Source organism: Oncorhynchus kisutch, linkage group LG29 (genome assembly GCF_002021735.2).
Source record: "Oncorhynchus kisutch isolate 150728-3 linkage group LG29, Okis_V2, whole genome shotgun sequence".
Lineage (NCBI taxonomy): Eukaryota > Metazoa > Chordata > Actinopteri > Salmoniformes > Salmonidae > Oncorhynchus > Oncorhynchus kisutch.
In genome coordinates, this window is record NC_034202.2 from 46,735,332 (window position 1) to 46,748,474 (window position 13,143).

At 40.1% G+C, this 13,143-nt stretch overlaps 1 protein-coding gene across 1 annotated transcript in view; it reads right to left on the reverse strand.

Moving 5' to 3' along the window:
• The window catches only part of fat3b (FAT atypical cadherin 3b), a 333,323-nt gene that overhangs the window by 293,033 nt on the left and 27,147 nt on the right, over positions 1–13,143 (reverse strand). Inside the window, 5 exon segments of the mRNA XM_031809102.1 lie at positions 2,080–2,322; positions 5,912–6,116; positions 6,581–6,843; positions 8,587–8,730; positions 9,582–9,719. Coding sequence (XP_031664962.1) covers positions 2,080–2,322; positions 5,912–6,116; positions 6,581–6,843; positions 8,587–8,730; positions 9,582–9,719 — 993 coding nt within the window.

Below are 13,143 nucleotides of genomic sequence, written 5' to 3' on the forward strand. Positions count from 1 at the left end.
GCCTCTCTACACTGGCTTCCTGTCAAAGCAAGGGCTGATTTCAAGGTTTTACTGCTAACCTACAAAGCATTACATGGGCTTGCTCCTACCTATCTCTCTGATTTGGTCCTGCCGTACATACCTACACGTACGCTATGGTCACAAGACGCAGGCCTCCTAATTGTCCCTAGAATTTCTAAGCAAACAGCTGGAGGCAGGGCTTTCTCCTATAGAGCTCAATTTTTATGGAACGGTCTGCCTACCCAAACTCGGTCTCAACCTTTAAGTCTTTACTGAAGACCCATCTCTTCAGTGGGTCATATGATTGAGTGTAGTCTGGCCCAGGAGTGGGAAGGTGAACGGAAAGGCTCTGGAGCAACGAACCGCCCTTGCTGTCTCTGCCTGGCCGGTTCCCCTCTTTCCACTGGGATTCTCTGCCTCTAACCCTATTACAGGGGCTGAGTCACTGGCTAACTGGGGCTCTCTCATGCCGTCCCTGGAAGGGGTGCGTCACCTGAGTGGGTTGATTCACTGATGTGGTCATCCTGCCTTTGTGGGCTATAGTCAGCTTTGTCTCAGGATGGTAAGTTGGTGGTTGAAGATATCCCTCTAGTGGTGTGGGGGCTGTGCTTTGGCAAAGTGGGTGGGGTTATATCCTTCCTGTTTGGCCCTGTCCGGGGGTGTCCTCGGATGGGGCCACAGTGTCTCCTGACCCCTCCTGTCTCAGCCTCCAGTATTTATGCTGCAGTAGTTTATGTGTCGGCGGGCTAGGGTCAGTTTGTTATATCTGGAGTACTTCTCCTGTCCTAATCGGTGTCCTGTGTGAATCTAAGTGTGCGTTCTCTAATTCTCTCCTTCTCTCTTTCCTTCTCTCTCTCGGAGGACCTGAGCCCTAGGACCATGCCCCAGGACTACCTGACATGATGACTCCTTGCTGTCCCCAGTACACCTGGCCGTGCTGCTGCTCCAGTTTCAACTGTTCTGCCTTATTATTATTCGACCATGCTGGTCATTTATGAACATTTGAACATCTTGGCCATGTTCTGTTAAAATCTCCACCCGGCACAGCCAGAAGAGGACTGGCCACCCCACATATGCTCTCTCTAATTCTTTCTTTCTTTCTCTCGGAGGACCTGAGCCCTAGGACCATGCCCCAGGACTACCTGACATGATGACTCCTTGCTGTCCCCAGTCCATCTGACCGTGCTGCTGCTCCAGTTTCAACTGTTCTGCCTTATTATTATATGACCATGCTGGTCATTTATGAACATTTTAACCAGAAGAGGACTGGCCACCCCACATAGCCTGGTTCCTCTCTAGGTTTCTTCCTAGGTTTTGGCCTTTCTAGGGAGTTTTTCCTAGCCACCGTGCTTCTACACCTGCATTGCTTGCTGTTTGGGGTTTTAGGCTGGGTTTCTGTAAAGCACTTTGAGATATCAGCTGATGTACGAAGGGCTATATCAATACATTTGATTTGATTTGATCCACCTAGATATACAATAACATAGAATACAGTACTAGATTAGACCCACCATCTCTGCACTACACACTGCACCCACCTAGATATAGAATAACATAGAATACAGTACTAGATTAGACCCACCATCTCTGCACTACACACTGCATCCACCTAGATATAGAATAACATAGAATACAGTACTAGATTAGACCCACCATCTCTGCACTACACACTGCACCCACCTAGATATAGAATAACATAGAATACAGTACTAGATTAGACCCACCATCTCTGCACTACACACTGCACCCACCTAGATATAGAATAACATAGAATACAGTACTAGATTAGACCCACCATCTCTGCACTACACACTGCATCCACCTAGATATACAATAACATAGAATACAGTACTAGATTAGACCCACCATATCTGCGCCACTCACCGCATCCACCTAGATATACAATAACATAGAATAGAGTATTAGATTAGACCCACCATCTCTGCACTACTCACTGCACCCACCTAGATATAGAATAACAGAGATGTAATCACACACATGTTGTATTTCCCTAGCTACAAGCTGCAGGACTACAGCATAAACAACACAGCAATGTACAGACATAGAAAAGTCTCCCACCTCGAAGATGCCGTTTCCGTCATTGGCCAGAGCGTAGGAGACCTGTCCCCCCAGTCCGAGGTCTGAATCCTGGGTCTGCAGCCAGGCGATGACTGCCCCTAGTGGCAGGTCCTCCAGGACACGGGCGCTGTAGCTCCCAGGGACAAACATCGGGGGGCAGTCATTAACGTCCTCTAGTGTTATACTCAGAGTTGTCACCTTGAACCGCTGGGTCCCTCTCTCCGCCTTATCCCTGGCCTCCACCTTAAATCACATTAATCAAAACAGTCAATAAATCAATGAATGAATGAATGAATCATATTTATTTCATGAAACCATTTTTTATCAGCAGTTGTATGTATTGTTGTACTCAGATTGGAAAAAGGCAATATGTATTTTAAGTATGTTCAATAAAATTCATTATTTAATTCACTCATTCATTCATTCATTCAATTATCCATCCATCTGTTTATCCATCCATGCATTCATTCATTCAATTATCCATCCATCCATCCATTTATCTTTCCATTTATCCATCCCATCCATAAATCTGTTTATCCATCCATCCATCATCCATCCATCCATCTATTCATTCATTCATTCAATTATCCATCCATCCATCCGTTTATCTATCCATTCCATTATCCATCCATCCATTCATCTATCTATGCATCCATTCATTCATTTATCCATCCATCCATCCATTCAATTATCCATCCATCCATCCGTTTATCTATCCATTCCATTATCCATCCATCCATTCATCTATCTATCCATCCATCCATTTAATTATCCATCCATCCATCCATTCATTCAATTATCCATCCATCCATTAAATTATCCATCCATCCATTCATTCAATTATCCATCCATCTGTTTATCCATCCATCCATTTATCCAATTATCCATCCATTCATTTAATTATCCATCCATCCATCCATTCATTCATCCATCCATTTATCCATCCATTCGTTTATCTGTCCATCCATTTATCCATCCATCCAATTATCCATCCATTCATCCATCCATTTATCCATCCATCCGTTTATCCATCCATCTGTTTATCCATCCATCTGTTTATCCATCCATCTGTTTATCCATCCATCCGTTTATCCATCCATCCATTCATCCATCCATCCGTTTATCCATCCATCTGTTTATCCATCCATCTGTTTATCCATCCATCCGTTTATCCATCCATCTGTTTATCCATCCATCCGTTTATCCATCCATCTGTTTATCCATCCATCCGTTTATCCATCCATCTGTTTATCCATCCATCTGTTTATCCATCCATCCGTTTATCCATCCATCTGTTTATCCATCCATCCATCCATCTGTTTATCCATCCATCCGTTCATCCATCCATCTATCCATCCGTTTATCCATCCATGCATCCATCCATCTGTTTATCCATCCATCCATCCATCCATTCATTCAATTATCCATCCATCCATTAAATTATCCATCCATCCATTCATTCAATTATCCATCCATCTGTTTATCCATCCATCCATTTATCCAATTATCCATCCATTCATTTAATTATCCATCCATCCATCCATTCATTCATCCATCCATCCATTTATCCATCCATTCGTTTATCTGTCCATCCATTTATCCATCCATCCAATTATCCATCCATTCATCCATCCATTTATCCATCCATCCGTTTATCCATCCATCTGTTTATCCATCCATCTGTTTATCCATCCATCTGTTTATCCATCCATCCGTTTATCCATCCATCCATTCATCCATCCATCCGTTTATCCATCCATCCATCCGTTTATCCATCCATCTGTTTATCCATCCATCCGTTTATCCATCCATCCGTTTATCCATCCATCCATCCATCCATCCATCTGTTTATCCATCCATCCGTTCATCCATCCATCCATCCATCCGTTTATCCATCCATACATCCATCCATCTGTTTATCCATCCATCCATCCATCCGTTTATCCATCCATACATCCATCCATCTGTTTATCCATCCATCCATCCATCTGTTTATCCATCCATCCATCCGTTTATCCATCCATCTGTTTATCCATCTGTTTATCCATCCATCTGTTTATCCATCTGTTTATCCATCCATCTGTTTATCCATCCATCTGTTTATCCATCCATCCATCTGTTTATCCATCCATCCGTTTATCCATCCATCTGTTTATCCATCCATCTGTTTATCCATCCATCCGTTTATCCATCCATCCGTTTATCCATCCATCCGTTTATCCATCCATCCGTTTATCCATCCATCTGTTTATCCATCCATCCATCCATCCATCTGTTTATCCATCCATCTGTTTATCCATCCATCCGTTTAAAAAGGCAATATGTATTTTAAGTATGTTCAATAAAATTCATTATTTAATTCACTCATTCATTCATTCATTCAATTATCCATCCATCTGTTTATCCATCCATGCATTCATTCATTCATTCATTCAATTATCCATCCATCCATCCATTTATCTTTCCATTTATCCATCCCATCCATAAATCTGTTTATCCATCCATCCATCATCCATCCATCCATCTATTCATTCATTCATTCAATTATCCATCCATCCATCCGTTTATCTATCCATTCCATTATCCATCCATCCATTCATCTATCTATGCATCCATTCATTCATTTATCCATCCATCCATCCATTCAATTATCCATCCATCCATCCGTTTATCTATCCATTCCATTATCCATCCATCCATTCATCTATCTATCCATCCATCCATTTAATTATCCATCCATCCATCCATTCATTCAATTATCCATCCATCCATTAAATTATCCATCCATCCATTCATTCAATTATCCATCCATCTGTTTATCCATCCATCCATTTATCCAATTATCCATCCATTCATTTAATTATCCATCCATCCATCCATTCATTCATCCATCCATCCATTTATCCATCCATTCGTTTATCTGTCCATCCATTTATCCATCCATCCAATTATCCATCCATTCATCCATCTGTTTATCCATCCATCCATCCGTTTATCCATCCATCTGTTTATCCATCCATCCGTTTATCCATCCATCCATCCGTTTATCCATCCATCTGTTTATCCATCCATCCGTTTATCCATCCATCCGTTTATCCATCCATCCATCCATCCATCCATCTGTTTATCCATCCATCCGTTCATCCATCCATCCATCCATCCGTTTATCCATCCATACATCCATCCATCTGTTTATCCATCCATCCATCCATCCGTTTATCCATCCATACATCCATCCATCTGTTTATCCATCCATCCATCCATCTGTTTATCCATCCATCCATCCGTTTATCCATCCATCTGTTTATCCATCTGTTTATCCATCCATCTGTTTATCCATCTGTTTATCCATCCATCTGTTTATCCATCCATCTGTTTATCCATCCATCCATCTGTTTATCCATCCATCCGTTTATCCATCCATCTGTTTATCCATCCATCTGTTTATCCATCCATCCGTTTATCCATCCATCCGTTTATCCATCCATCCGTTTATCCATCCATCCGTTTATCCATCCATCTGTTTATCCATCCATCCATCCATCCATCTGTTTATCCATCCATCTGTTTATCCATCCATCCGTTTATCCATCCATCCATCCATCCATCCATCCATCCGTTTATCCATCCATCTGTTTATCCATCCATCCATCTGTTTATCCATCCATCAGTTTATCCATCCATCTGTTTATCCATCCATCTGTTTATCCATCCATCTGTTTATCCATCCATCCATCCATCTGTTTATCCATCCATCCATCCAACCATCCATCCATCCATCCATCCATCCATTCATTCAGCAGCCGTTGTCACAGTGTGTTAATGTGTTCACCTTCAGGCTAAACGCTGGGATGGTCTCCCGGTCGAGTTGCCCCGACACGACCACTACCCCTGTGTTGCTGTTGATGCTGAACTGCGGCACGGCGGTGAGCAGCGAGTAGGAGACCTCTCCGTTGGAGCCGAGGTCTCTGTCTACAGCAACGACCTGCACCACCTCAGTACCCAACGCTGTGTTCTCAGGGACCACCACGCTGTAGCTAACAATAGTAATGATCATAAAAAATACATCACAATGAGAAGAAGAAGAAGACATTCTGTTTGTAAAGTCATTTTCATCACATCTAGAAATCACAAAGCAAAGAATATCAAAAACAAGATTACATTTTTTGTTTCTGTAAAAGATTCACAAAAAATTGAGCGAGACAACAAAGACCCTTAGGGGCTCTGGTCTAAACTAGTGACTATAGAGCACATAGATAGTGATCTGGTGACTATAGAGGACATAGCTAGTGATCTGGTCTAAACTAGTGACTATAGAGGACATAGATAGTGATCTGGTGACTATAGAGGACATAGATAGTGATCTGGACTAAACTAGTGACTATAGAGCACATTGATAGTGATCTGGTCAAATGTAAGGAATGGAGTAACATTTGGGACAGGCAGCCTTCTTATGCACGTTTGCCAACAATTGTTTATTTGTATAAATATGCTGTCAGACCTGTCCTTGGCGAACACAGGCTCGTTGTCGTTAGCGTCCTCTACGTTGACGGTCAGGAGCCTCCAGTTGGAACGCTGAGGCAGACCCTGGTCGTAGATGGTCACGTTCAGGACGTAACGGTCAGACCGCTCGCGGTCCAGCGGCAGGAACACTGTCATCAGGCCCGTCTCCATGGCGATGTCGAAGCAGCTGTCTCTGTTGCCGTTGGAGATGGCGTACAGGATGTGACCGTTGAAGGCCGTGTCGTCATCTGTTGCCCTCACCTGGAATAAACAATAGAATACATATTAACAATATAAGCAATAATCAAAAAGTTGGTTGAATATTGAATCAATCAATCTTGTAAATGTGCTAAAATCCAAAGAAAAGCACCCAGAAATAACCTTCGGTGGTATACCGTACAGCTTATACTTGAAAATAGACCAAAATACTGTCAAAACTATATATACACAGCTGAAGTGGGAAGTTTACATACACCTTAGCCAAATACATTTAAACTCAGTTTCACAATTCCTGACATTTAATCCTAGTAAAAAATCCCTGTCTTGGGTCAGTTAGGATCACCACTTTATTTTAAGAATGTGAAAGGTCAGAATAATAGTAGAGAGAATGATTGATTTCTTTCCTGACATTCCCAGTGGGTCAGAAGTCTACATAAACTCAATCAGTAGTTGATAACATTGCCTTTAAATTGTTTAACTTGGGTCAAATGTTTTGGGTATCCTTCCATAAGCCTCCCACAATAAGTTGGGTGAATTTTGGCCCATTCCTCCTGACAGAGCTTCATGGTTGGGATGGTGTTCTTTGGCTTGCAAGCCTCCCCCTTTTTCCTCCAAACATAACAATGGTAATTATAGCCAAACAATTATATTTTTGTTTCATCAGACCAAAGGACATTTCTCCAAAAAGTACGATCTTTGTCCCCATGTGCAGTTGCACATAGTCTGTCTTTTTTTATGGCGGTTTAGGAGCAGTGGCTTCTTCCTTGCTGAGAGACCTTTCAGGTTATGTCGATATAGGACTCATTTTACTGTGGATATAGATAGCTTTGTACCTGTTTCCTCCAGCATCTTCACAAGGTCCTTTGCTGTTGTTCTGGGATTGATTTGCACTTTCGCACCAAAGTGCGTTCATCTCTAGGAGACAGAACGCGTCTCCTTCCTGAGCGGTATGACAGCTGCGTGGTCCCATTGCGTTTTTACTTGCGTACTATTGTTTGTACAGATGAACGTGGTACCTTCAGGCATTTGGAAATTGCTCCCAAGGATGAACCAGACTTGTGGAGGTCCTACAATTCTTTTTCTGAGGTCTTGGCTGATTTCTTTTGATTTTCCCATGATGTCAAGCAAAGAGGAGTTTGAAGGTAGGCCTTGAAATACATCCACAGAAACACCTCCAATTGACTCAAATGATGTCAATTAGCCTATCAGCAGCTTCTAAAGCTATGAGATCATTTTCTGGAATTTTCCAAGCTGTTTAAAGGCACAGTCAACTTAGTGTAAACTTCTGACCCACTGGAATTGTGATGCAGTGAATTATAAGTGAAATAATCTGTCTGTTAACAATAGTTGGAAAAAGTACTTGTGTCACGCACAAAGTAGATGTCCTAACCGACTTGCCAAAACTATAGTTTGTTAACAAGAAATTTGTGGAGTCGTTGAAAAATGTTAGGTTGGAGGTTGGAGATTTAATGACTCCAACCTAAGTGTATGTAAACTTCCGACTTCAACTGTAGGTAGCTCCTACCTATATATGTATAACTTTATGAGCCGGACTGCCTGTCTTTTGCTAATGATTTATTTTCTGGTTTTAGACGCCCAATGGGCCTTTTTTCTTTGTCTGGCGCCCCCTTGTGTACTGAGCAAGGTATGACAAGGTAATACTGTAAATCCCGGGATGAGAGAAGGACGCTATGATGGATACCACCCAACCCTACTCTGGATACTTCCCAATACGTGTAACTCATTTACCATGAACAATACATCACAACGTGGAACATCCCTCACCTGAAAGACACTCGCCCCCTTGGCCAGATCCTCCCTGACCACAATACTGGAGGGGAACGACTCAAACTGAGGCGTCAGTCTGTTGGCTGAGAACAGGTCTGTGTACCCCTCATCCACCCTGGGTCTCCGCAGCACCGTAGCCTTCTGGAGGAAGAAGAAGAAGAAGAAGACTTTACAGATCTATTTTCTTTGCTCTGATTTAATCCCAACAGAGGGGCTGGAACAGAGGGGTTGGAAAAGAGGGGTTGGAACAGAGGGGCTGGAACAGAGGGGTTGGAAAAGAGGGGTTGGAACAGAGGGGCAGGAACAGAGAGACTGGAACAGAGGGGTTGGAACAGAGAGGCTGGAACAGAGAGGCTGGAACAGAGGGGTTGGAACAGAGGCGCTGGAACAGAGAGACTGGAACAGAGAGACTGGAACAGAGGGGTTGGAACAGAGGCGCTGGAACAGAGAGACTGGAACAGAGAGACTGGAACAGAGGGGTTGGAACAGAGAGGCTGAACAGAGGACCTGGAACAGAGGGGCTGGAACAGAGAGACTGGAACAGAGAGGCTGGAACAGAGGGGCTGGAACAGAGGGGCTGGAACAGAGAGACTGGAACAGAGAGGCTGGAACAGAGGGGCTGGAACAGAGGGGCTGGAACAGAGAGGCTGGAACAGAGGGGCTGGAACAGAGAGGCTGGAACAGTGTGAGCCCGATGTCGCTGTTTTGCTAACATTATAGCTTCCTCACTGTCCCTGTCCGAACTAGGGATCCTCTGCTCGCAAACACACATGACAATGTACCAACAACAGCTTGAGCTATGCAAAATGATCTCCTTGGCGACATTTCAAACTAGCTGTGGTGTAAGTTTACGGCATGTTCTTAACTACATTACAAATGCTGTGCCCAATGAGCAGTTTAGGGGTTAAGTGCCTTGCTCAAGGGCACATCGGAAGTAAGTGCACCTGAGATATGGATATTGATAATGATATTGATAATGATATTGATGGCACCTGTAGTACCAGCTCTGCCAGGCTCTGGGCCACTCCTGTCTCTCTGCAGGTGACACTACGAGACGGCATCCCACCCCGGACCACCGTCACGTTGACGTAGTTCGGCTCCGAGAACAGCTCTCCGTCCGTCGCCTCCACCTTCAGAGGAATAATAATAGTAAGACGAAGAAGAATGATAATAATATAAAAAGTAATAACACTATTAATAATAAAATGAATAACAATATGAACAATAATAATAATAATAATAATAATAATAATAATAATAATAATAATAATAATAACATCAATAATAATAATAATAACATTATTAATAATAATAATAATAACATTAATAATAATAATAATAATACCATTAATAATAATAATAATAACATTAATAATAATAATAATAATAACATTAATAATAATAATAATAATAATAATAACATTAATAATAATAATAACATTAACAATAATAATAATAACATTAATAATAATAATAATAACATTAATAATAATAATAATAATAACATTAATAATAATAATAATAATAATAATAACATTAATAATAATAATAACATTAACAATAATAATAATAACATTAACATTAATAATAATAATAATAATAACAACATTAATAATAATAATAATACCATTAATAATAATAACATTAACATTAATAATAATAATAATAACATTAATAATAATAATAATAACATTAATAATAATAATAATAACATTAATAATAATAATAATAATAACATTAATAATAATAATAATAATAATAACATTAATAATAATAATAATAATAATAACATCAATAATAATAATAATAACATTAATAATAATAATAATAACATTAACATTAATAATAATAATAATAACAACATTAATAATAATAATAATAATAACAACATTAATAATAATAATAATACCATTAATAATAATAATGATAACAATAAAATTAATTATTATAATAACATTAATAATCAAATTAAAAATAACAATACAATTAATAATAATAATAACATTAATAATAATAATAACATTAATAATAATAATAACATTAATAATAATAATAATAACATTAACATTAATAATAATAATAATAACAACATTAATAATAATAATAATAACATTAATAATAATAACATTAACATTAATAATAATAATAACAACATTAATAATAATAATAACATGATGCTAATAATATTATTAATAATAATACAATCAATAATAATAATAACATTAATATTAATAATAATAATACCATTAATAATAATAATAACATAGGAATTCATAGGGAGACACAGAGAGACATAGGGAGACATAGGGAAACACAGGGAGACATAGGGACACACAGGGAGACACAAGGAGACACAGGGAGACACAGGGAGACATAGGGAGACAAAGGGAGACATAGGGACACACAGGGAGACATAGGGACACACAGGGAGACACAGGGACACACAGGGAGACACAGGGAGACATAGGGAGACATAGGGATACACAGGGAGACATAGGGACACACAGGGAGACACAGGGACACTCAGGGAGACACAGGGAGACATAGGGAGACAAAGGGAGACAAAGATAGACACAGGGAGACAAAGGGAGACAAAGAGAGACACAGGAAGACACAGGGAGACAAAGGGAGACATATGGATCCTGGGATCCATCAACACTATATGTGAAGAAAAGAGAAGACACACACACACTCTCTACACACACTACACATACAACACACACAAACACTCTACACACCCCAAACATTGTTCTTAGTAATGTAATACTGTAGTGTAGTGTAATGTAATACTGTAATCTGTAGTGTAATGTAATTTGTAGTGTAGTGTAATCTGTAATCTGGTGGTGTATGTATTGTGGTGTATGTATTGTGGTGTGTGTGTTGTAGTGTATGTGTTGTGGTGTATGTGTTGTAGTGTATGTGTTGTGGTGTATGTGTTGTAGTGTATGTGTTGTGGTGTATGTGTTGTAGTGTATGTGTTGTAGTGTATGTGTTGTGGTGTATGTGTTGTAGTGTATGTGTTGTGGTGTATGTGTTGTACTTTATGTGTTGTGGTGTATGTGTTGTAGTGTATGTGTTGTGGTGTATGTGTTGTAGTGTATGTGTTGTAGTGTATGTGTTGTGGTGTATGTGTTGTAGTGTATGTGTTGTGGTGTATGTGTTGTAGTGTATGTGTTGTGGTGTATGTGTTGTGGTGTATGTGTTGTGGTGTACTGTACTGTATGTGTTGTATGTGTTGTTCTGTATGTGTTGTGGTGTATGTGTTGTTCTGTATGTGGTGTGGTGTATTTGTTGTGGTGTATGTGGTGTGGTGTATGTGTAGTGGTGTATGTGTTGTACTGTATGTGTTGTGGTGTATGTGGTGTGGTGTATGTGTAGTGGTGTATGTGTAGTGGTATATGTAGAGTGGTATATGTGGTGTACTGTACGTGTAGTGGTGTACATGTAGTGGTGTATGTGTAGTGGTGTATGTGTAGTGGTATATGTAGAGTGGTGTATGTGTTGTACTGTACGTGTAGTGGTGTACGTGTAGTAGTGTATGTGTTGTGGTGTATGTGTTGTAGTGTATGTGTAGTGGTGTATGTGTAGTGGTGTATGTGTTGTGGTGTATGTATTGTACTGTATGTGTTGTAGTGTATGTGTTGTAGTGTATGTGTTGTGGTGTATGTGTTGTGGTGTATGTGTTGTACTTTATGTGTTGTGGTGTATGTGTTGTGGTATATGTGGTGTGGTGTATGTGTTGTGGTATATGTGGTGTGGTGTATGTGTTGTGGTGTATGTGTTGTGGTGTACTGTACTGTATGTGTTGTATGTGTTGTTCTGTGTGTGTTGTGGTGTATGTGTTGTTCTGTATGTGGTGTGGTGTATGTGTTGTGTTGTATGTGGTGTATGTGTTGTGGTGTATGTGTTGTGGTGTATGTGTTGTTCTGTATGTGTTGTGGTGTATGTGTTGTACTGTACGTGTAGTGGTGTACGTGTAGTGGTGTATGTGTAGTGGTGTATGTGTAGTGGTATATGTAGAGTGGTGTATGTGTTGTGGTGTATGTCTAGTGGTGTATGTGTAGTGGTGTATGTGGTGTGGTGTATGTATTGTTCTGTATGTGTAGTGGTGTATGTGGTGTGGTGTATGTATTGTTCTGTATGTCTAGTGGTGTATGTGTAGTGGTGTATGTGGTGTGGTGTATGTATTGTTCTGTATGTGTAGTGGTGTATGTGGTGTGGTGTATGTATTGTTCTGTATGTCTAGTGGTGTATGTGTAGTGGTGTATGTGGTGTGGTGTATGTATTGTTCTGTATGTGTAGTGGTGTATGTGGTGTGGTGTATGTCTAGTGGTGTATGTGGTGTGGTGTATGTGGTGTGGTGTATGTATTGTTCTGTATGTGTGTTGCCCTTGTGGCATTAATAGTTTGTTAATTTCAATACCTTGACGTTGAAGACTGCAGTACACAGGGAAATATTAGAGCTGCATAGGGGATACATAGGGATACATAGGGACAACATAGGGGATACATAGGGATACATAGGGAAAACATAGGGGATACATAGGGACAACA